Source organism: Macrobrachium rosenbergii, chromosome 10, assembly GCF_040412425.1.
Source record: "Macrobrachium rosenbergii isolate ZJJX-2024 chromosome 10, ASM4041242v1, whole genome shotgun sequence".
NCBI classification, from domain to species: Eukaryota; Metazoa; Arthropoda; class Malacostraca; order Decapoda; family Palaemonidae; genus Macrobrachium; species Macrobrachium rosenbergii.
Genome location: NC_089750.1, coordinates 44,583,106 through 44,604,822, shown reverse-complemented (window position 1 = coordinate 44,604,822; position 21,717 = coordinate 44,583,106). Strand labels below are relative to the sequence as shown.

Here is a 21,717-nt window from a genome sequence, read left to right as displayed (position 1 = left end):
CATCAAGTAGTCTGCTCGGGGAGAGCATAGCGTACTTCACAACCTTCCGTGCCAAACTATAAATTCTCCAACACAGACTGCGCACCGGAATGGGAACTATAGACTCCGTGACCGCTGGCTTGTTGCAGGATAGCGGAGCATTCCTGCACTTGACAAAACCAGCTGAAAACGTATGAGAAATGGGGATGCTGGAACGGATGCCGGAGCAGAGTACCGTAGCAGCGACTTAGACTAGTCAGACCAGGAAAACCCCCGGAGAAAACCGGAGAGAAAACCGGGCTAACAGGACAAATCTCATAGACACAAAAACAGAGTTAACGGAACATTCCGGAGCGACCATGTTTTAACAATATGTGACGGATACAAACATAGTGGGAAGGTTATGAACCGTTCGGAAGTGGGTGCACTCAGAGCCAAGAGAGGAAAACCCCCAGAGGAGGATATCCTGAACGAAGTGATAGCGGTGGGGAATAAACGCCCGACCGCTAAACACTATAACTGCCGGAGCAGTAAGCAAGGAGAGCGCCCAACAAGATAATGAAACACCGAACAGGTAGTAGCAAAATGGAGGGGGAACATAAAGTAAATAAAACAGAAGACAGTTAGGTGGAAAACGCTAACTGGCCTCGTATGAGATCCCAACAGTGAGGTGCGAACATGTAGGAAGCACCACGAAGGAAACAGTCGGCGTAAAAGGAAGGGGAGGGAAGGATAGGCCAGGAGGTTGGTAACCCAAAGTAGTGACCAGGGTGGGACAGGACTCCCGGCGCCCAGAGATCTCATAGATCCCCTCGCTATGTGAGCTGTGTTGCCACGACAAGAGCGAGAGAAAAGGAGAGGAAGGGCAAAAACCTCTAGGCCAGGAGAGCAAAGAAAGGTAAAAGGAGTGTGAACAGGAGTGGGAGAGCACTCCTGGTCACCTCCAGGTCCAGGAGGGTGCAAACCGATAAGGTCAGACACACCGAGGGACAACCAATCAATGCAGAGGGAGGGGATTTAGGCTACAGCACAAAACAAGGATAAATTGCTCTCAAGCCTTGGAAAGTTAACAAACCTTGAAAACAAACCAAGGGAGAGAGAGAGCAAAGGTAAAAGGGGGAGAAGGGGATTCTCGATACAACAAAATAATATATATAGTCGGTAAAAGGAGTGTGAACAGGAGTGGGAGAGCACTCCCGGTCACCTTTGGTAAGCAACCCAAAGAAGGATTGAACAAGGATAGGCTACATGAGGTAAACCCTCGCTATTCCAGCTTAACCTATTAGGAACATTAGCCTAAGTGAAAAGCCGAAACAGGGAGAGGGTGGACGTGAGCAATATATCAAGCCAAAACCAAACAAAGGGAAGCACCAGACATAAAACACATATGTACAGAACGAGATCACAGACATGAAACTCATACGTACAGATCGAGATCGTCCCTCCTTAGCGAATTTTTCCCGAAGGAAAAAGTGCTATAGCCAACCCCTAGGCTAACCTAACTGAGGCGATGCAAAGGAAGGAAGCCTAGGAGAGGGATAAAGGCTAACTAATAACCCAAATAATGCATAATAAAACAAAAATTTTCTATAAGGTACATGTAGGAGGATAGGCAGGCCCAACACGACATGAACGTGAAGGGAAATGGCCGACCTCCAGTTAAATGAAAGTACCCAAAATAATCAACAAAATTCAAAAGCATCCGAGCACAAGGTCAAAACTTAAATGTACCAATGAAAATCATGTTCCCTTAGAGAAGTGAGAGTCTAAAATAAGGCAAAATAAAGCCAAAATAAGCGAATAGGCCCGAGGGGGAACCACGTAGCCTAAACAGCAAGACAGCACTTGACCAGCAAGGGAACACAAAATTCACAAAATAAACAAAAATGTAAAAACAAACTAAAAAACCGTAACAGTACCAATGAAAATAAGATTCCCAAAAGCTAAGAGAAGTGAGGGACAAAATTAAGGCATAATGAAGCCACGAAAATAAGCTAATGGGCCCGAGGGGGTAGCTCGTAGCCTAAACGCTTCTCGTAGTAAAGGGGTACAGAACAAACATAAAATTAATCAAACCCACTAAAGTTAGGAATCATTAATTGGGAATATATCCCAAACAAAAAAGTATACAAATAAATAACACAAAACAAACATGCCGACCCAAGACCAAGAGAGGTCATGAGACGTCATGAGAGGAGATCGAGACGGGCATTATAAATCCCTTAATTATTAAACTAAAGGAAATTAAGGAGCCTCAACCGCCTAAAAAACAATAAAACACTGGTACTCAAGTTGTTGAAGAAGAACCTTGCGAGGATGCCATAAAAAATGCCAAAATAGAGCACAAAATAAGGAGCACAACGAAATTACATGTGAACGAAATCGCGTGCTAAAATGGAATGCGACTAGTGTTGCCTTGTGTACAGTCCGCGAGTAGTGCATGGGCTTGTATCGGCACCTCTCTCGTTGGGACTTTTGACATTGGGAATCTTTATAGGGCAGGGTCCTGTGATTGTGACAATCTCACCCTTTACCATATACGACTCCATTTCTTGGAGCTCGCTCTGGGGGTAGTAACCCCAGCTTTACATTTAGCTTTTCTCTGGTATCTAGCAACGGAATTACCTAGAAATAAGTGCTGAATGGATTATTTCACCGGCTGACATGGGTCCCCGATCCAGAAATAATAATAATATAATAATAATAATAATAATAATAATAATAATAATAATAATAATAATAATAATAATAATGATGATGATGATGATGATGATAATAATAATAACAACAAAACAAGACAACCCTGTAACAAGGCTATAACTTCAAGAATTAAAAGCCACCGTAGTGTTAAAAATATTTATGTTTTTAACTTTGAACATAAAATATTTTTAACACAACTGTGGCTTTTAATTCTCAATAACAATAATAATAATAATTTTAATAAAATATTTGCAACAACAAAGAAATACCATGAGATGAAAATTTTGCCAAGCCTTTAAAAAAATTACTATATTTTACATATATAATTGTTAGCATACTTAAAGTTAATAGTGCGATTGAATTCATTCCATTCTAGCTTTTAGTTGACAATGCAATTAGTATGCACAGTAACTGCTATAAATCCATAAATTGTAAATCACTTTGCACTGCATTTAAGCTACATTATTTAGTTGTCATTATTTCTGCCTTACTATTACACATATGGAGTAACATGAAAACATGATGGCAGCTGCAGGAGTAATACTTAGAAAGTCATATAACACTTGAGAAGGAGACAAAAGTTAACACAAAAGGGAAATATCAATTACCAGCAAATTCTTGATATGAATACCCATTTCAATATGCAACCTTATACTGTATAACCCAAGTGGGAATGTGGAACTAAAAAAAAAAAGAATTTTCAATTTTAAAATCAATTTTTGAATACTTACCTGCAGAACTAATATTTGCATGTACCTTTCAGGTCCGCAACAAACTTACCAACATTGAATCCTAAAAATTCAATATAAACATAAAAATACTGCATATATATGCATACACATATAATACATCTACATATCTACACCTATAAATACATATACATGAGGAACTTAAGACCCAAAACAATAGGCAACAAGCCAGTTGGTCTCTATGAAATTAGACCGGTGTCACTTGTTCCTAGTTGTTAAAGTAAAAACAACCCATCCCCGCCCCTCCTCCCGAGAGCTGGGGGAGCGATGGACCTCCCTCCCACACCAAGCTATTCCTTCTTTAAGCAAGTGCATCAACTGGCCTATTAAGCAAAAGTGGGGAGGAGGGAGGGTGCCTATTAGTTCCGCAGGTAAGTATTAAAAAATTAATTTTAAAATTGAAAATTCATTTGCTTCATACTAACCTGAAGAACTAATATTTGCATGATTCCCAACATTGAAAACTGGATGGTGGGATGCAATTAGTGGCACTCAAAACAGGCTTGTTGTGTAATTATAACCTTAAGATTCAGATGTATCTTAAAAGTGACTTACCAAAACTGGCTTGCAATGCTGCAGAAAAAGAAAATGTAACTGATTGTCAGTCATTATGTCAGTCTGTCTGCCAAAGGTGGCCTATTAAGCTCCACACCAGGTCAGAAAACCACTCTCTCATGCCCCCTCCTCACAGACTCCGAAAGCTCAATCTCCCAGTCTTTGAGTTAAGGTAAGTGGCAATGATTGATATTTCATGTGAACTGGCAAGTATCAGACTTTCAAATACAGACATACAGTCTTTTTCTCTATCAGTCAGGTATTGGCAAATATCAGACCTCCATTAACTGACATCCCGTTCAAGCAACCTCTTAAGCGTTGTACATCAGCTTACAAGTGGAATGATGAGAGAGACTCATTCACACAGCTCTCATGTCTCTAATCTTACATGCAAGCCAAACTCACCTGACCATACATACCGCTATTATTCTAGGTACAAGGAACAGGGAGGGAGTGAATAGTTAGGTTAAGATATCACACTGTCAGCAGCAACAATGGGACCATGCGATCACACAGAATCATATACATACTGTACATCTTTTAATGACTAGCTAAAACACTATTCAATCTCCATGGAGCAGCATTTAAAACTGACTGTATTGAAACATTAGACCAAAACAACATGGAAGTAGAATAGCCCCTAATACTATGTGGACCTTTGTCTCTAGAAGAAGAAAGCTTATTCTGCCTATTTGAATAAGCCCCTGAAATTATCTCCCTCAGCAAAAAGGACACCCTGTTCTTGTTAAGTGGTCGTGAATTGTTTCTTAATGATACAAATAGAGATCTAGGTCTCTGCTCTACTGATCTGACCCTGTCCAAGTAGTACCTTAAAGCCCTGACTGGACATAAAAACCTGTCATTTTGCCGTAGACAGTGCCAAAAGACAAAGGGCTTTCTTCGTCAAAGACCTCAGATCAGCCGATCCAAGAGGTTCGTAAGGTGGTGCCAGTAAAGCTGCCAAAACCTCATCTAAGTCCCATTAGGGCTGGTGAAGAGATCTCCTAGGGACTTCAACCTCAAATGAATGAAGAAGATCAGAGAGCAGAGGATCCTCGAGTACATCCTTATAGTACCAGATTCTAAAATCAGATGCTAACATTGCTTTGTAACCCTTACTAGCAGAGACTGAAAACTTCCTCCCATGTCGCAAATGAAGCAGAGATACTTTCCACTTATGTCAAGTGAAATGCTGGATAGTCTCCAAGGAACTAGACGAAGCACTTGGGGGTTGAGGTGAAATTTGTGCCAATGGGGCTGCCTCAAGAGGTCCCGTCTGACAGGCAGTCTCACAGGTACTTCTGTTGACATCTCCCAGAGATTTATCCACCACTCCTTCTGGGGCCACCAAGGAGCTATGAATGTTACCCTACATTGAGATGACAATCTCATCTTGTTCAAAACTTGTTGTAGAATGGGAATTGGAGGGTAAGCGTACTCCACCATATGTGACCAGTTATGGAGCATAGCAACCATTCCTGCTGCCAGAGGATCTTGATGTGGGCTGAAATAAACTGGAAGGCGATAATTCAGAGCTGTGGCTAAAAGATCTACTGTTGCTGGCCAAAGGTGAACCAGGTGGTCTACCACCTCTTGTGCTAGTGTCCACTCTGTGCTGATAATCTGATCTGACCTGCTGAGGGCATCTGCAACTACATTCTTGCTCCCCATCACAAACTGAGGAAGCAGTGTGACCTGATGGATTCTGGTCCAACAAATGATCTCTTGAGCAAGTTGATTTAGAGCCTGCGGTTTGGTGCCACCTTCTTCTCAGGTATGATATTACCACATAATTTGTCTGAGAAGACGGCCACCACACCAGAGCTGCACTGTCGGCGAAAGTGGTGAAGGCCTAGCTGTATTGCCTTCAGCTCTCACCAATTGATGGACTTTTGTTGATCCTCCTTTGTCCATCTCCCTGCTACAAAAGACCTCCCAACTACTGCTCCCCAGCCCTGATCCGAGGTGTTGCATGACAACATTAGATTTGGGAAATTTAATTTCTGAGAGACTCCTTGAAGGAGATTGTAATCCATCGCTCAATATCCATATTTCCAATCCATCGCCCATATTGAAGATTCTCCCATATTTCCAAGTCCCATGGAATTCTGACCGCCTGGTCTTCTCCTTGCCATTTTCTGTGTAGGATATGCTGAAGTGCCTGAACCCGACGTCTCCTCAAGGGAACTAGTGCAATCAACGAATTCAAATACCCCAACAGATGAAGCCACAGAGATACCGGGGGACTTTCCTGACCCAAAAACTCGCCTATGCAGGTTTGAATTGTATCTATTCGTCTCTGTATTGGAAAAGTCTTCAAAACTATAGTCCGAATCCTCGTTCCTAGATATATAGCTTCCTGCTTCGGAATGAGGTCCGACTTGTCAAGATTGATTGTTAAACCTAACTGAGAACATAGACTTAGAACTATCTCCTCCGCACGGAGAATCTCTCTCAGGTTGCTCGCAAGAGTTAGCCAGTCATCCAAGTACTTGAGTATTCAAATGCCTCGATAGTGAAGGAGGCCTAACACTAGAGCCATCAACCAAGAAAATACTTGGGGGGCTGTGGAGAGACCAAAGCAAACTATTTGAAACTCCCATACTCTCCCGTCCCAATTAAACCAACTGAGGGTGAATGGGGACCTGAAGAAATGCATCCATGAGATTGATGGAGAACATCCAATCATCCTGATAGATTGCAAGAAGAACTGATCTGGGTGTCTCCATCTTGAATGAAGTTTTGAGCACGTGCTTGTTGAGATGAGAGAGATCTATAACAGGTCTCCAACCTCCCACTGCCTTCCTGACAATGAACATCTGACTGTAGTACCCCTTCGATGGAAATGGAGCTGGTTCCACTGCTCCATTTGTTACTAAGGAATTTATCTCGGCCTCTAGAGCTCTCCCTTTGGTCGAAGTGGGAGAATAACTGTCGAATCGGATAGGGGTATTCGACAGAAGAGGAATGGACTCCAAGGGAACCATATACCCTTCCTTGAGGACTTGGATGACCCATTGTTCCATTCCTAGGATTCCCAAGCTCTACAATACTGTCCTAACCGGCCCCCTATTGCTCCCCACGAAGGGGATGGCCCCTATTTCTCAAAATTTTGCCCCCCTACCAAGTGAAGCAGACAGTTGTCCACTAGAAGAAGCCGAAGAATTACCCCTAGCAACACCTAAACCCTGAGAATTTCCTCCTCTAAATCCAAGAGCTGGAAAGTCTGTGAATGACAATGGTAGGCTTATTCTTACTCTGCTTAACTACATGACAAAGCAATGCTTGATCATGCCTCCTCTTGACCTCAAGATTAGAATCATCTAGGGTTATTTCAAGAACTGTCTCATCAAAAAGACCCCCCCTCCCAAGAAGGACGATGCTCTAAGTTTCTTCTTGTTTAAGTCTGAAAGAGTGGGAGGGGAATGTCCTAAATAAAAGTCCCTATGCTTAGCCACAAGAAAGAACTTATGGTTAAACATCTCTGACATAAGTTGTTTCAGGGACGTATTAAAACTATTCACCAACTAATGGTATAGTGAAGGTTGTCACCAATAAGACCAGGAATTGAGACAAGGGCATTGTTAGCTGACCAGACCCAAACTAAAGAATTAATCTCTGTCATGGTACCCAAGGCCCCTTCCAACTTTAAACAATCATCCACTGAAATTCCAACCTGAGCCTTCAGAGACTTACCAGAAGCAGATAAAACATTAGCCATATTCTCGTTCATGGTCTGAGCTGAAAATGAGGAACCTGAAACTCTAAAATATTTCTTCCTGGATGTCAAAGCAGAGATGGGAATGGCTGGTTTACCCTCTAAAACCTTGGCAATTGCCCTATCATTAGCAATGTCCCCTGTCATTTCAACAATCTCATGAAGGTTCCACTGTGGAAGGGAAGAAGGTGATACTTCCTTTGACATTCCCCTAACAAACCTGGATGCCTGATCTAAGAACACCGTTTAGCCTGAACCTAAACACATCTAGCTTCAGGGAAAAGTTTCATAACAAACTCCTGCATGGCCCCATACATTCCCAGTGAGGCTGTTTCTCCATCCCCAGAATCACAAAGTCTTACGGGAAAAATTCTCAGCAATCTCCGCAATATTAGGTAAGGTAGGAACTGAGTCCTGATCATCCACTTCTCCGTCAGAAACAATCAACTCCTGAGATTCCTCCACCCCAACTGACAAAGTAGCAGCCACCGAAGGCTGTAAGGACGACTCAGTCTGCTGCAACCCAAACTGAGACCTCACTCTACTAGCCAGAAGATGAAGGGATTCTACAGAAGACTTCACCCTGCCAAAACATCCTTCCTCTCCCTACCAACAGCAACACTATTCTTCACATTAGGCGAAAACCTAATGCCCAGATGTGATTCATTCTCTTTAACCCTCTCAAAACTAGAACCAGCATTAAGATTATTACCCACACTAGTCAAACTATCCCCTGACTCAGAATGAACAATAACTGGACGAGGTAGATAATTTCTCCAACCATCAAGCATACAACAAGATGAGCCAGACCCTGACTTAACCCCACAGGATCCAAAAATCTGCATAGGCAATAATTCCGCTACAGGTCTAAGAACATACCCATCCCATAACGTAAACAATCGCACAGCCTGAAACGAAGTCCCAGTAACATAAACTCTCGATCTAGGCCTAAACGGATTTTCCCAACCGCCTTCAAAACCTACATCACTATCCCAGGCTAGCTGAATATCAGGGGAATGGAAGACTCTACTAACCATGGTCCTGCTATGCACTCCAGTCAAGACACTCCCACTACCTGTGGAATAGCGTGGTTCTGAATGAACCGACTGTGTTATGACGGGATTACTTACATGCTAGACCAAAACAGGACCGGGTGGCTGGAATACACATGATTAGCCAAATTCCTAGCACCAGCAGCTAAATCCTAGGTCTGACTATCTACACGATCTCTATAGTTACCAAGGATAGAGCTCAAATCATCGAAAGATACATCTGATCTCACTGTTTGGCCTACTTCAGAGTCAGAAGTAGTACTGTAACAGGTTTAACCGAATCTTCTTACACTGATCTGGTAACACTGCATGATCTGGTAACTCAGAAAAATTTGCACATCTGAAGCCACACGCTTACTCCTAATCTTACGCTTGCTACAACACCCTGACTAAATGTAAGACACGTACTCCTGACATTGCAAATCAGACCAGTCATACCACCTACAATTAGAACAGAGGGTATGACCGTCAAAAACAAGTTTAACACTTAGCCATGTGCGACAAGAAGTACAGAGTTTTGTATTCACTGAAGCTGATGAAGCTGCGCTGCTATGACTGGATAAACCTCCATAACAATGCAAAAAAATGCACTAATATCTAAGAGTAAGATTACTGCCAAAACGACAAAGAGCTGTCAAGAGTCAGGTGAACTGGACAGCGACAAAGAAAGGAATGGCTTGGTGGGGGAGGGAGCTCTGTTGCTCCCCCAGCTCTGGGGGAGGGGGGGGGAATCAGGTTGTTTCTCCCTAAACAACTAGGAACAAGCGACAGCGGTCTAATTTCATAAAGACCAACTGGCTTGTTGCCTATTGTTTTGGGTCTTAAGTTCCTCATATATATGTATTTATAGATGTAGATATGTGGATGTATTATATATGTATGCAAATACATGTGGTATTTTTATGTTTGTATTGAATTTTTAGGATTCAATGTTAGTAAGTTTGTCGCAGGCATGAAAGGTACATGCAAATTTTAGTTCTGCAGGTTAGTATGAAATAAATCTCATGATGAATTGTGAGGTGTGGCTAATAACATTAACCATCTTGAAAAGGCTTACTTCTTCATTTTCAAAAATTCATTTCTCCTAAAGCAACTCCAGTTTTCATAAAATGTCTACAGAATTTCTCGAGAGGACTCAAGTAAACCTATAATGAGAGCACCAAAATACTTCTACATTGCATTCAGAAACATATGTGGTGGGTGTAGCCTAATATGTTTGTCCCTCTGATTAGTGGGAAAAATCTAGATCCAACAAATACTTTCCTACTTAAAACCTTGGATTTGATAAATGTTCAAGTAAGTAAAATACAGTAGTAGTAAAACACAAGTTAGGCTTACTCTATCCTATTAAATTCATACGTATGTGTTAATCAATCTGAATACTTTCTTTTTAATATAAAAGGATGAAAGCCTGTGATAGTGGAATCCGCTCACCCCTAGTGCATACCGACACCGTTATGGTGTTCGCTCCGGGGGTAGTAACCCCGGCATTGTGGATAGCTTTTTTCTCTGGTATATTTAGCAATATTTATGCCTAGAACCATTTCACTGGGTGACACAGGTCTTCCCCCAGAAATAGATTTTTCCTTTGTCAAAATCCCTTTTATGGTTGTACCTTATTCAAATAATTCCCATGCCTTTAACATGTTTCAGTATCAACATTTTCAGACCCTCCTGCTCCTTTTACAACATTACAGATGATTTTTCTTATCTGAGTAAGAAATCACCATACAGTCCTAAATATCTCTAGTACTGATTCTAAAACTTACCAAGGTGCTGCTGAATGTCTGGGATGCTCAAACGTAAATCTGAACGTCTAGGGCCTGGGACATTGGGTGACCTACAACGAGGTGGAGTTCGGCAGGATTCTACTAAATCATCTGAGGTTACATGACAAGGAACCAATTCGCCAACCAGAATGCGTTCCAGTGATCCATCATCAATGCCACGTCCCAACCACCTACCACATGGGAATCTGAAAATAAGTGTCAAAATGTATCATCACATAGTCTGTAAGTGGGGGCTGGCCATGTTGAAGTATCTCAAGCTCCAAATTATACTTATCTGTAAACTTACCATGTGACTATCAAGGTAAATGAGATATGAAAAAAATCTTAACAGCTACATAAAATGTCCATCGGCAATATCTAACATTACAGGAAATAAAATGTAAGTGAAGAAACATTGCAATTTATTTCTTACACACTACATGAGTTATCTGCATGAGCCACAGAAAATAAAACACTTGTGCTCTACTGTGAGTTATTATGCAAACAAGCAAGTTCTTAAAGTCTAAATTGGAATTAACTTATATAATAGAATTTAGAGAGTTTTACTTACTTCCAAGTATGCCCTGTTACTTCATTCCTAACCAAGACATGTTCTACCATCCACTTTGGAGACATGCCAGTGTTGTCATGTCCAATACGTAATGTTGTGAGCAACCCCAAATTTTTGTGCTGAAAAAATTAAGTAAATCATTAGTCACAGGTACAGTACAGTACTAGATTTCTATAAAAGTGTACAGGAACTGAAAAATACAAAACAATTAAGAGCAAATTAGCATCACACTCTACTACTTCAAGTACAAAATTGCAAAGTGTGTGTCATATCCAAACTGCAGCACAAAATCCTACGCTATATTACTCATCAAAACTTTTCGTAATGATCCATATACACTATTAATATAGTCAAGGCTTTTACTATTTAATGTACTATGATAAACTATAATAAAATATATTTACCCTTGAAAACAAGAGACAAAAAATAGAGATGAAAATAAACTGAAGAAATGCACATTTTAACAATAACATTTAAAATGCTTGCTTTAATCAGATTGTCTTTTTTTGAATTTTTATATTCATCATGATACATTTGAGAAATCATTTTATAGACAATTTGCTTTGTACAAATAGATGAGCATATTCTCGATAGGGGGAGTGGAAGAGTAAAGTCAGCTGATGAAAGGTAAGTATAAATGGAAATGAAAAAAATATAATTCTCCTGGTTGGGCGATGTTAATATACATAATAAAATTTACAGAGGAAAAGCAATGAAAAATTAGTTATGAACAATTACAGTACAAAAAAGTATGCATTTCATTATTAACACATGAACCAATTCTTTTTATGGTATGTTCAGCACTAAAGCTAAAATTGCTAATCAGCAAATATTTGAAAAAAAGTAGTTTCTGAGTCCAGTCCCGTGTCAGCCGGTGAAATTCCATTATAGCACGAATTTCTAGGTATAATATGCTAGATATAGGCTACCAGAGAAAAAAGAGCTTTCAGGAAAGCTGGGGTTACTACCCCCAGATCGAGCGTCTTCTCTAGGGAAGACGTCGGTATATCGAAGGGTGAGTGAAAGATCACTACCACGGAGCCTTACTCGAAAGATCTCTCCCTACCAAAATCCCCAGAACAGAGCGGTGAGCCGTTACAGCCCCTACACCCAAACACCCGCCAGCTCGGCGACACCAGCGCCACCTACCTCATTCCATTTTCTAGCACGTGATTGCTACCTTTTCCTTTTGTGTGCTCGTGCCCTTTTTTGGATTTATTTTCATCTTTTGCCATGTCATCGAGCAGCTTTACCATCTCCAAGTTAAGTACCATCTTATTGTGGGGTTTTGTTCTATATTTTGGCTGTTATGGTCTCGTCTTTTCATAAATATTGAGATCTTTTTATGACGCCACGGCGTCCTCCGCCAGCCATGTCGACCGTGAGGCGACCCCATCAGTTCTTTTCTGTTGGGGTTGTCTCCTTGTCGTTATAGATGTATTTTTGCCCCATGGTTCTCATCCTGGCGGGTTCCCTGCGGTGGCCCCCCCTTTTTCTCGAATTTACGTATCATTGGCCTGTCGGCCTTTGTGAGGGTGATGCCCCGTCCAGGTACCCCCCCCCCAGGTTGGGTTCCTTATTATTTTTAGTCTGTATTAGGCTAATTATTTTATTCTTGGCGATGGTGCTCTCTTTTTATTTTATTTTATTCATTGTTTACCTCCTCGTGGTGGCATGGCAGCCTCAGATCTAACCGCTTCCCGAGGTAGGCTCGCACCCTATTGAGCACATTTTTGTTCCCATGTTTATGTGTGATGGTTATTTAGTGGAGTAGGCTTGTTTTGCTTCCATCCCCTTGCCCTTGGCGTGTGAGATCATCAGGTTGAGGGAGTTTTGGTTGCTGTTTTCTCCGGGGTTGTTTTTGGTGGGCAGAGTGAGCCCTTAGTTCTCTTCCTTCCTTTGGGGAATAGAGTTCTTTGGATGTGTTTCCTCTAGGCTAGTCACCTTCTTGCCCCCTCTTTCGATCCCGGTTGGTTCTCGGCACAAAATTTCTCTCCCTGTTTGCTTCCTCCTCCCCTCCACACTCCTTCCATTTTCCTAGCCTATACTAGGTTAGGTCCCTATTAGGCTTCGCCTAGGCAGGAGTCGGGCATCGAGGCTTGGTCGCTTCCCTCCCTTAGTAGTAGGCCACCCTCCTAAGTTTCATTATTCTTGGAGTGGTGTATGTGTGCACTTGAGCGGGTGATATTTTTCCCCCTGTCTCCTGTTCTCTTTCTTCAGAGCCTACCTCTCTCCCCTACTCCACCTCTCCCCACCCTCCAGCCTTGCTCTACTCAAATTTGCGGGTGACGCTAGATGGCGTTTTCTCCGAGTTCAGGGACTCCTCCATTTGGTAGAGGGATTCGCTCCCTCCCATACAGTCCCTAGCATCGCTGTGTTGGTGGTCGTTTACTCTGAGCTTCGAACGTGTTCGAACACTCTATCCCACACTTCTTTTCTCCCGTCGGGTTACTTGGCTAGGGTATTATATATTTGCTCCGGCTTATGTTATGTATATCTGAGCATCTTGCCCACCTTGTTTCTCGGTGGGGAAGTAAGTGAGGAAGGATTCATATAATTATATAAGGGAGCGGATCCCTCCGGTCTCCGGAGTATTTACCCTTTGTACCGTCACTTGTTTAATGTTATTGTTTATGAATATACATATTTAGATAAGTGTGTTTATCTAACGGAGTACTCTCCTCATTTATATATACGTGAGTCCGGTTCTACACCCGGGGGCTCCGCCGTTATTTTTACTGGCAGCCCTTTGCGGTGAGTTCTTGTTGTCTCATTCCTTTCATTCCCGGAGTATTCCGGGGTCTGGAAGCTTTACCTTCCACTCTGTGTATTTTAGAGCTTATTGGCCTAGTTTATGATAAGGGATTTCTTCTCCGCCGGAGTATTCCGGTTGTAGTCGAAATTCCGGCCTTGCCGGCTTTAGATTGCTTAGAGTGGTGGGTTCATGTACTTTTTCCACTTACAGACTGTGGGCTGTGAGGAGCCGGGTGTACCGCTTCACTCCAACAACCCTACGGTCACGTAGTGTGCGGACCCACGCTGGTTGTGCGGTCCGGCTCGACGACCTGGTAGTCTGGCACCCTGATGGTTGTGAGGTTTGCTTCGCAGTAAATTTAAACCGTCCAGGATGAGTCGGTAAGTGACAGTCTTCCTCCGTTTCGCTCCTCATATTGTATATTGTTTACGTGGTTCCCGGACTGTTTTTTTCGTTCTTGGCTAATTGCTGGTTTTCTTACAGGCGGAACAGTCCTCCAAGAAGTCTGCCTTGGAATCCCCTCCGGGCCTGGGTGGCTGGGTTTGGTAGGAATGTTCCGTCGGGAAGCCCTACGTCCTCGACGCCAAGTTGAGGGACCTGCTCTACCCCCGGCGCACGGGTGGCGGCCGCAGTGCCAGAAGATCTTGCCACCCCATCATCCAGCAGATCCGGGATGCGACCCAGCCACCCCAAGTGGATATCCTCACGCCGAGGTTTGGAGGACGCCGCCGCCTTAGACTTAGACCTGGAACCTATGAATACTGAACAGGACCAAGTGGTAAGTAGCGAGGTAGGTGAGGTTGTTGGGGGCGGGGCCCCCTTTTGACCCCAGCTTCATCCATTTCTTCCTTTGCAGGTTTTGTGAAGTCTTCCTCCTTGGGTGATAGAGCTCCATCAGCTATCCCCAAGTTGAAGTTGAAGACTTCATGGAAGGCGAAGGGCTATAAGTCCTCGTCCTCCAAGAAGGCATCGCCTTTCCCCCCGTCGAAGGCTAAGGTCTCAGCACCTGTAGCCTCCGGGAGCAAGTCTGGTTCCTCCGGCAAAGGCGCGAGTAAGAGGGCTGCAAAACCAAGCCCTCCTCGCCAGTCTGCCTTTGACGCGGAGGCCTTCGCGAACCAGCTTTTTAAAAGGTTCACGGAGGATTTTGACTCGAGGTTCACCAAGATCTCCGAAAAGTTGGCCAGTCATGATAATATACTGGCGGGAATGGCTCGCCCACCCCCAGCCGAACCCCAGTATGTCATCCCCGACACAGCGGACCTCCCGCCTTTCGATGTCGGTAACCCTTGACGTTTAAGCCCTCCGGGCCATCCAACATGATGGCAAACTTACAGTTGAAGGTCTTGGCACGAGACGGTTGGAGGAATTAGAATTCTTCCCCGCCGATCTCTTGCCCCCCTACCCAGGCTTCGTAAGATTAACGGAGGAAGCATGGGACCCTCGATAAGGTTCCTAGGGAGACTGTCATCGCCCCTAGGGACCAAGCTCAGTCGGCTCTCCTGCGCACTCTGGACGGAGTGGCAGGCAGAAAACACAAAGTTGACTCCTTTCAAGGGCAACTTCACCATGTTTGCCCTGGGAGACAACTTGCCCACCCCTTGTTTGAACAAAGTCGCTCTGGCTACGGCCCGGCGTGCTTTGAAGGTAATCTGTTACCGCAGCTGAGGGAAACAGACCCCACTTCCTGGTATTCCCGGGAAGTGACGAGTTCTGGGTGGATGCTCCGTCCACTTTCACTGTTGGGAAACTGGACCCCTTCTGTGCTTCCTCACAGTTCAGTGAACAGCTCCCAAGCTGCCGGAATCTTTGCTAAAGGCGGAGTTTGATGCCCGGACTAAGCTAGCCCGGTCCCTGAACTCCGTCTGCCTCTCACGGAAGCCACTGCCGTCTCCTGCGCCGGACGAGCCATTTTTTCAAGTCTTGGCTAAGTCCCTGCTAGCTGGCTTTCAGTCTGACCTTTTCGAATTTATCATGGCCAGACTGGAATGCAGAAAATTCATTTTTGCTGATGCCACTATTCGTCACGAGCCTAACAAGCTTGTTAAGAGCTCGATCTGGGGGCCTAACCTCTTCCCAGAAGAAGAGGTTACGAATGTTATGGCTGAGGCTACAAGGGCCAACCAGAGTCTGCGCTCTCGCTGGGGCATTTCTGCCTACAAGCGCAAGACCCCAGAATCTGGCGGCCCCCAGACGAGAGGAGGCAAACGTTTCAGGAGACATAAGAGGCCCCACCATCAGGCGGTAGTTCAAGCCGCCCCGGTCTCGGCAGTGGCACAGACCTCCACCTCAAAGGCTCACCCCAACAATATGTGCTGGTCCAACCAGCTCATTCCCTTGCTGCGCCTCGTATGTTGCATTCGCCAGCATACAACCCCACCTATGAGGGCCGTGGATACTTTCATGGCCTTAACAGGATCGCAAGGGGGGGAAGAGGCAGGGCCCCTCATAGAGGAAAAGCCAACACCACCCCAAGAGGAAGACCTGGACGTGGTAGAGGGAACAAACCCGCTCCCTCCCACTGAGAGAACACAGGTAGGTGGTCGCCTGTATTGGTTCAGGGACCAATGGACCTTCAGCCCTTGGGCACACAGCATTGTGTCCAAAGGTCTAGGATGGAGCTGGATCAAGGACCCTCCTCCTCTAACCAGGTTTTACCAGCCACCCTCATCAATCCTACAGGATTACGTGGCAGAATTGCTCAACAAACAAGCAATAAAGAAAGTAAGGCACCTAAAGTTTCAAGGCAGGTTATTCACTGTTCCCAAAAAGACTCCGATCAGCAAAGAGTGATCCTGGATCTGTCGCGTCTAAATCTCTACATAAAATGCGACAAATTTCGCATGCTTACGTAGCTCAGGGACGGACTCTACTTCGCGTGGAGCCGTCACCACCTCTATCGATCTTTCAGACGCTTATTATCACGTCCGATTGCGCTGAACTTCTCTCAGTTCCTCGGTTTCAGACTCGGGAATCAAGCCTACTCCTTCAGGGTCATGCCCTTCGGTCTAAACATTGCGCCCAGGGTATTCACCAAGCTGGCGGACACGGTAGTTCAACAACTCCGGTCCCGAGGATATCCCTAGCAGCGTACCTAGACGATTGGATAATTGGGGCACCAACAGTTCTGGAGTGTCAGAAGGCTACATCCATAGTCATCAACTTCCTGGAGTCGTTAGGTTTTCAACTGAACAGAGAGAAGTCCCGCCTGACTCCGAGTCCCGGTTTCAGTGGCTGGGTCTCCAGTGGGATCTGTCCTCTCACACGTTATCTCTCCCGCCTCCCAAGAGGAAAGAGATAGCATCTCTCACCAGGAAATTTCTCAAAAATCAATCAGCATCCCGCCAATCCCAAGAAAGAGTCCTTGGGTCTCTTCAATTTGCCTCAGTGACGGACCTGCTCTTAAAAGCGAAACTAAAAGACATAAACAGAGTCCAAAACCTGGAGTCGAGCCAATGTCAAGCTCAGAGACAAGGTCTCCTCTATTCCTCGAATCTTAAAAACAAGACTGCGGCCTTGGACCACAGTCAGAGGCCTGTCCAAGTCAGTTCCGCTTCAATTTCCCCTCCGGCATTAGTTGTTCACACAGACGCTTCCCTAAGCGGCTGGGGGGGATATTCACCAAAACAAAAGTACAAGGAACGTGGTCCACAATGTTTCAGCAGTTCCATATAAACACCCTGGAAGCTATGGCGGTCTTTCTAACTCTAAAGAAAATCCACCCCCAACCGGATTCATATCAGGCTGGTATTGGACAGCGCAGTGGTAGTTCATTGCATCAACAGGGCGGCTCCAAATCAGGTCGAGTAAACCAAGTAATGGTTGCTATCTTCTCCCTGGCGAACAAGCACGGCTGGCACCTGTCAGCCACCCATCTAGTGGGGTACGGAACGTGGTGGTGGATTCCCTGTCCAGGGCTACTCCGTTGGAGACGGAGTGGTCCCTGGACGGGGAGTCTTTCAAATGGATTTTTGCCGGGTTCCGGGTCTCCAAGTGGATCTGTTCGCGACGGAGAGCAACTTCAAGCTCCCTGTTATGTGGCCCGAACCTGGACCCTCAGGCGACGCCACGGACGCAATGACAGTAGATTGGAACAATTGGGAGAAAATTTATCTGTTCCCTCCAATAAATTTATTGCTGAAAGTATTACACAAACTCAGGACATTCAAAGGTCAACCAGCCCTAGTAGCCCCTATTGGCCGAAGAGCAAATGGTTCCCTCTTCTTCAGGAACTGGGATTTGCGGAGTCTTCGGATTCCCAAGCCCATACTGACCCAGACAGTACAAACCAAGACTGTGTCAGCTTCCTCAAGAATTCAGAATGCCCTAGTTTTATGGACTTTATAAAATTCGCAGCCCAAAAGGAGCAAACATTGACCCTGTCAACACTCTGTTTCTAGAATCAGATAAAAGAGATTCTACTCTTAGACAGTATGACTCAGCAGTCAAAAAGTTAGCCTCCTTCCTGAAAGCATCTGAAGCCAAAATCATGACGACTAATTTAGGAGTTTCTTTCTTTAGGTCACTGTTTGAGAAAGGCCTTGCTCCGGCCACTATTACCACAGTCAAGTCAGCCCTGAAGAAAGTATTTCTATACGGCTTTAAAATCGACCTTACAGATTCCTATTTTTCATCTATCCCCAGAGCATGCGCCGTCTGAGACCCGTATCACGCCTACATTCCGTTCGTGGTTTCTCAATGACGTCCTTAAGTTAGCATCAGAGATGGACAACTTTCAATGCTCTTATCAGGATCTGTTAAGGAAGACTTTATTTCTGATTAGCTTGGCTTCAGGTGTTAGAATCTCAGAGCTATCGGCTCTCACTAGAGGTGATAATTTTGTGAACTTCCTCCCGTCCGGAGAGGTCCTCCTTTCCCTGACCCTAGATTCTTAGCCAAAAACGAAGACCCACAAGACAGGTGGTCTCCTTGGAAGGTGGTGCCCTTCCACAAGACCAGTCTTTATGTCCAGTTTATACACTTAAATCTTACCTTTTAAGAACTCCACAGAGTAAGTCGGGTCCTCTTTTTATCAGGGAGAAAGGTGGTACTCTTTCACTGAATGCTATAAGACAACAAATTCTGTATTTTATTAAACAGGCCAACCCAGATTCAGTTCCTAAGGTTCATGATATTCGAGCAGTTGCTACTTCCATTAATTACTTTCATAATATGGACTTCTCAGAACTACCTAAATATACTGGGTTGGAAATCACCTCTAGTGTTTAAACGCCACTATTTAAAATCCTCAAGCCCTGAAATTTTCTACAATAGCTGTGGGAAGTGTCATCTCCCCACCTTAACTAATCATATCCTTATCCTATCCTTTCCCCCGCCCGCCTGCCTCATTTACTTCTCTGCTTATCCTCCTGGTTGATCATGCCTCACTGCCTGGCTCCTCATATTGATGTATCTTGTCTCTGTTGAGTGGAAACTGTAATCTGACATGTTATGATCGTTTTTTCTTGTGGGGTACTGGCGGTTTTTATTTTGCTCCATGTACCCCTAGATATATGTATATGTACTGTATATTTTTTCCCATTGATTTTGTCTCTTACGTGTTTAGCTTAAGTTTAGGTGTGTAGCTTTAAGATTGTATATGCATTTAACCTATGCAAATTTCATATGTCGTTATGCTTTAGTAGTATTAAGTATTTTTGGGGCCTCTTCCCCGTCGTGCCGGGGACTTCCCCACTTTTCGTAATATTAAGTCTTTGATGTGCCTTAGGTTTAGTGTTCTTGCTACATGTAAGAGATTCCCTGATTAAAACTATTTTCGTAATTTATGTTTTTTTCTTCAGATTACCTTGTTTCCTCGTAGTTTGCAGCCTTGGCATGATTCTCTATCACTATTTCACCGGCTGACACGGGACTGGACTCAGAAAAGGGATTTTGACAAAGGAAAAATCTATTTCTGAGGAAGGTCCCGTGTCACCCGGTGACCCTCCCCTGACTCACCTATTGCTCCCCTACTTGCACATGCCAAGTCTGGGGTTAGTGCTAGCATGGAATGAGGTAGGTGGCGCTGGTGTCGCCGAGCTGGCGGGTGTTTGGGTGTAGGGGCTGTAACGGCTCACCGCTCTGTTCTGGGGATTTTGGTAGGGAGAGATCTTTCGAGTAAGGCTCCGTGGTAGTGATCTTTCACTCACCCTTCGATATACCGACGTCTTCCCTAGAGAAGACGCTCGATCTGGGGGTAGTAACCCCAGCTTTCCTGAAAGCTCTTTTTTCTCTGGTATATCTAGCATATTATACCTAGAAATTCGTGCTATAATGGAATTTCACCGGCTGACACGGGACCTTCCTCAGAAATAGATTTTTCCTTTGTCAAAATCCCTTTTTTGATCACATACAGTTGGAATATTTTGTTTTAAAAGTTTTGCATAAATCCTCTGTTGAGTTTTTACAATACTCTTTTCATAATATTTTGCTCTGCACAAAATCCACTACAATTGTGTGTGTGTTCCCGAAAGGAAGTGGGGAAGTAGGGGGATGTCACCTTGATCTTAACTAGTGGCTTCACTGTGCATAAAATGTTAATTTGCAAGACATTAAATATTAAAACACAAAATCATAAAAAATGGATGGTGCAGTACATTAAATATTATGCTGATGAAATAAAGAAAACAAGAAAAATTAAAAGAGAAAACTGTTTATTACATTCTAATAATTTTCGTAGTAAATTTTTTATTAAAATTTTTTCCTACTACAACATGAGGTTTCTAGTTTCTATCCATAAGCTTTGGTATAAATGGACTCTATCACAGTATAACACACACACTACTGACATATTAATTGTTTTCAGGAAACAAGACAACAACCTGTATGAATATGTTAGGCCACACAGCATTTTAGGTCAATCTGTCCTACATCAGTTTCAAGAGATATAGCATTTTTCATCACTACACTACCATATGAAGACTTTCCACCCACAGTTCATTAAAAAATTACATGTAAATGATAGCCAAAGTATTTTTATCCACTTTATACCGTGTTTTCTCAAAATACACAAAGCACTGGCCATCTAATATAAATTTCTGTATAAAACAAAAGAGAACTCATTCATTTGCTGTGATGGTAAAGTTTTCTACATTTGTAGGGAAAGTACTGCACTGTTCTCGTATTTTGAATCAACCTTAATTTTATTGGAAAAAATTTTAATAATATTAGGTTACACAATAAGGAAACATGTGCAACAGTCTTTATTAAGGATGACATTAAAATACTGTAACTCGGCCTCGGTTCAACATATACAGATCTACAGCATTAAAGTACTGGCTACTTTGTTATACTGTCCTTGTGTTGAATGGTAGTACAGTACCTTGACTTATGATAATTTTTACATTAACCCTTAAACGCCTACTGGACGTACCATACGTCGACTAAAATTGTCTGTTGGGTGCCAAGTGGACGTATGGTACGTTGACTAAAAATGGTTTTTTTTAAATATCCGCGGAAAAATAATTATAGGCCTAGTTTGCGAAAGGTTTTAAATCACGCGCCTTGAGGGATGCTGGGAGTTCACGGATCACGCTGTTGTTTAGTTTATAAGCGTCACCCGGAGGCGCATGCGCGAATTTCTTCCTTCTCGCACCAGAAAGCATCAGCGGCGCATCGTCGGAGAGCGATATCTTGACGCATCTGTGTTTTGCAGAACTTTGGCGAGTGTTTGTGTATTTGTGAGGCAACAGGACGTAGAATACAACAAAAAATAAATCATGCTTTTAGCTTTTACCATTTTTGAAATATTTTCATATAAATAACGATAAATAGAAAAAAATCAACCTTCGGTCAACTTTAACTCGATCGAAATGGTAAAAAAATGCAATTGTAAGCTAAAAAACTTACAGTCTAGTAATATTCAATCAATTT

The 21,717-nt window shown here is 43.5% G+C and overlaps 1 protein-coding gene across 6 annotated transcripts in view; it reads right to left on the bottom strand.

The window, feature by feature from the left end:
• pns (pinstripe) overlaps positions 1-21,717 on the bottom strand; it is a 213,642-nt gene that overhangs the window by 17,160 nt on the left and 174,765 nt on the right. For all 6 annotated transcript variants that reach the window (XM_067110205.1, XM_067110203.1, XM_067110207.1 and 3 more), the window contains 2 exons: positions 11,094-11,212; positions 10,523-10,728 (listed from right to left, as the gene is read on the bottom strand). In XM_067110205.1, coding sequence (XP_066966306.1) covers positions 10,523-10,728; positions 11,094-11,212 — 325 coding nt within the window. The remainder of the gene's footprint in view (positions 1-10,522; positions 10,729-11,093; positions 11,213-21,717) is intronic.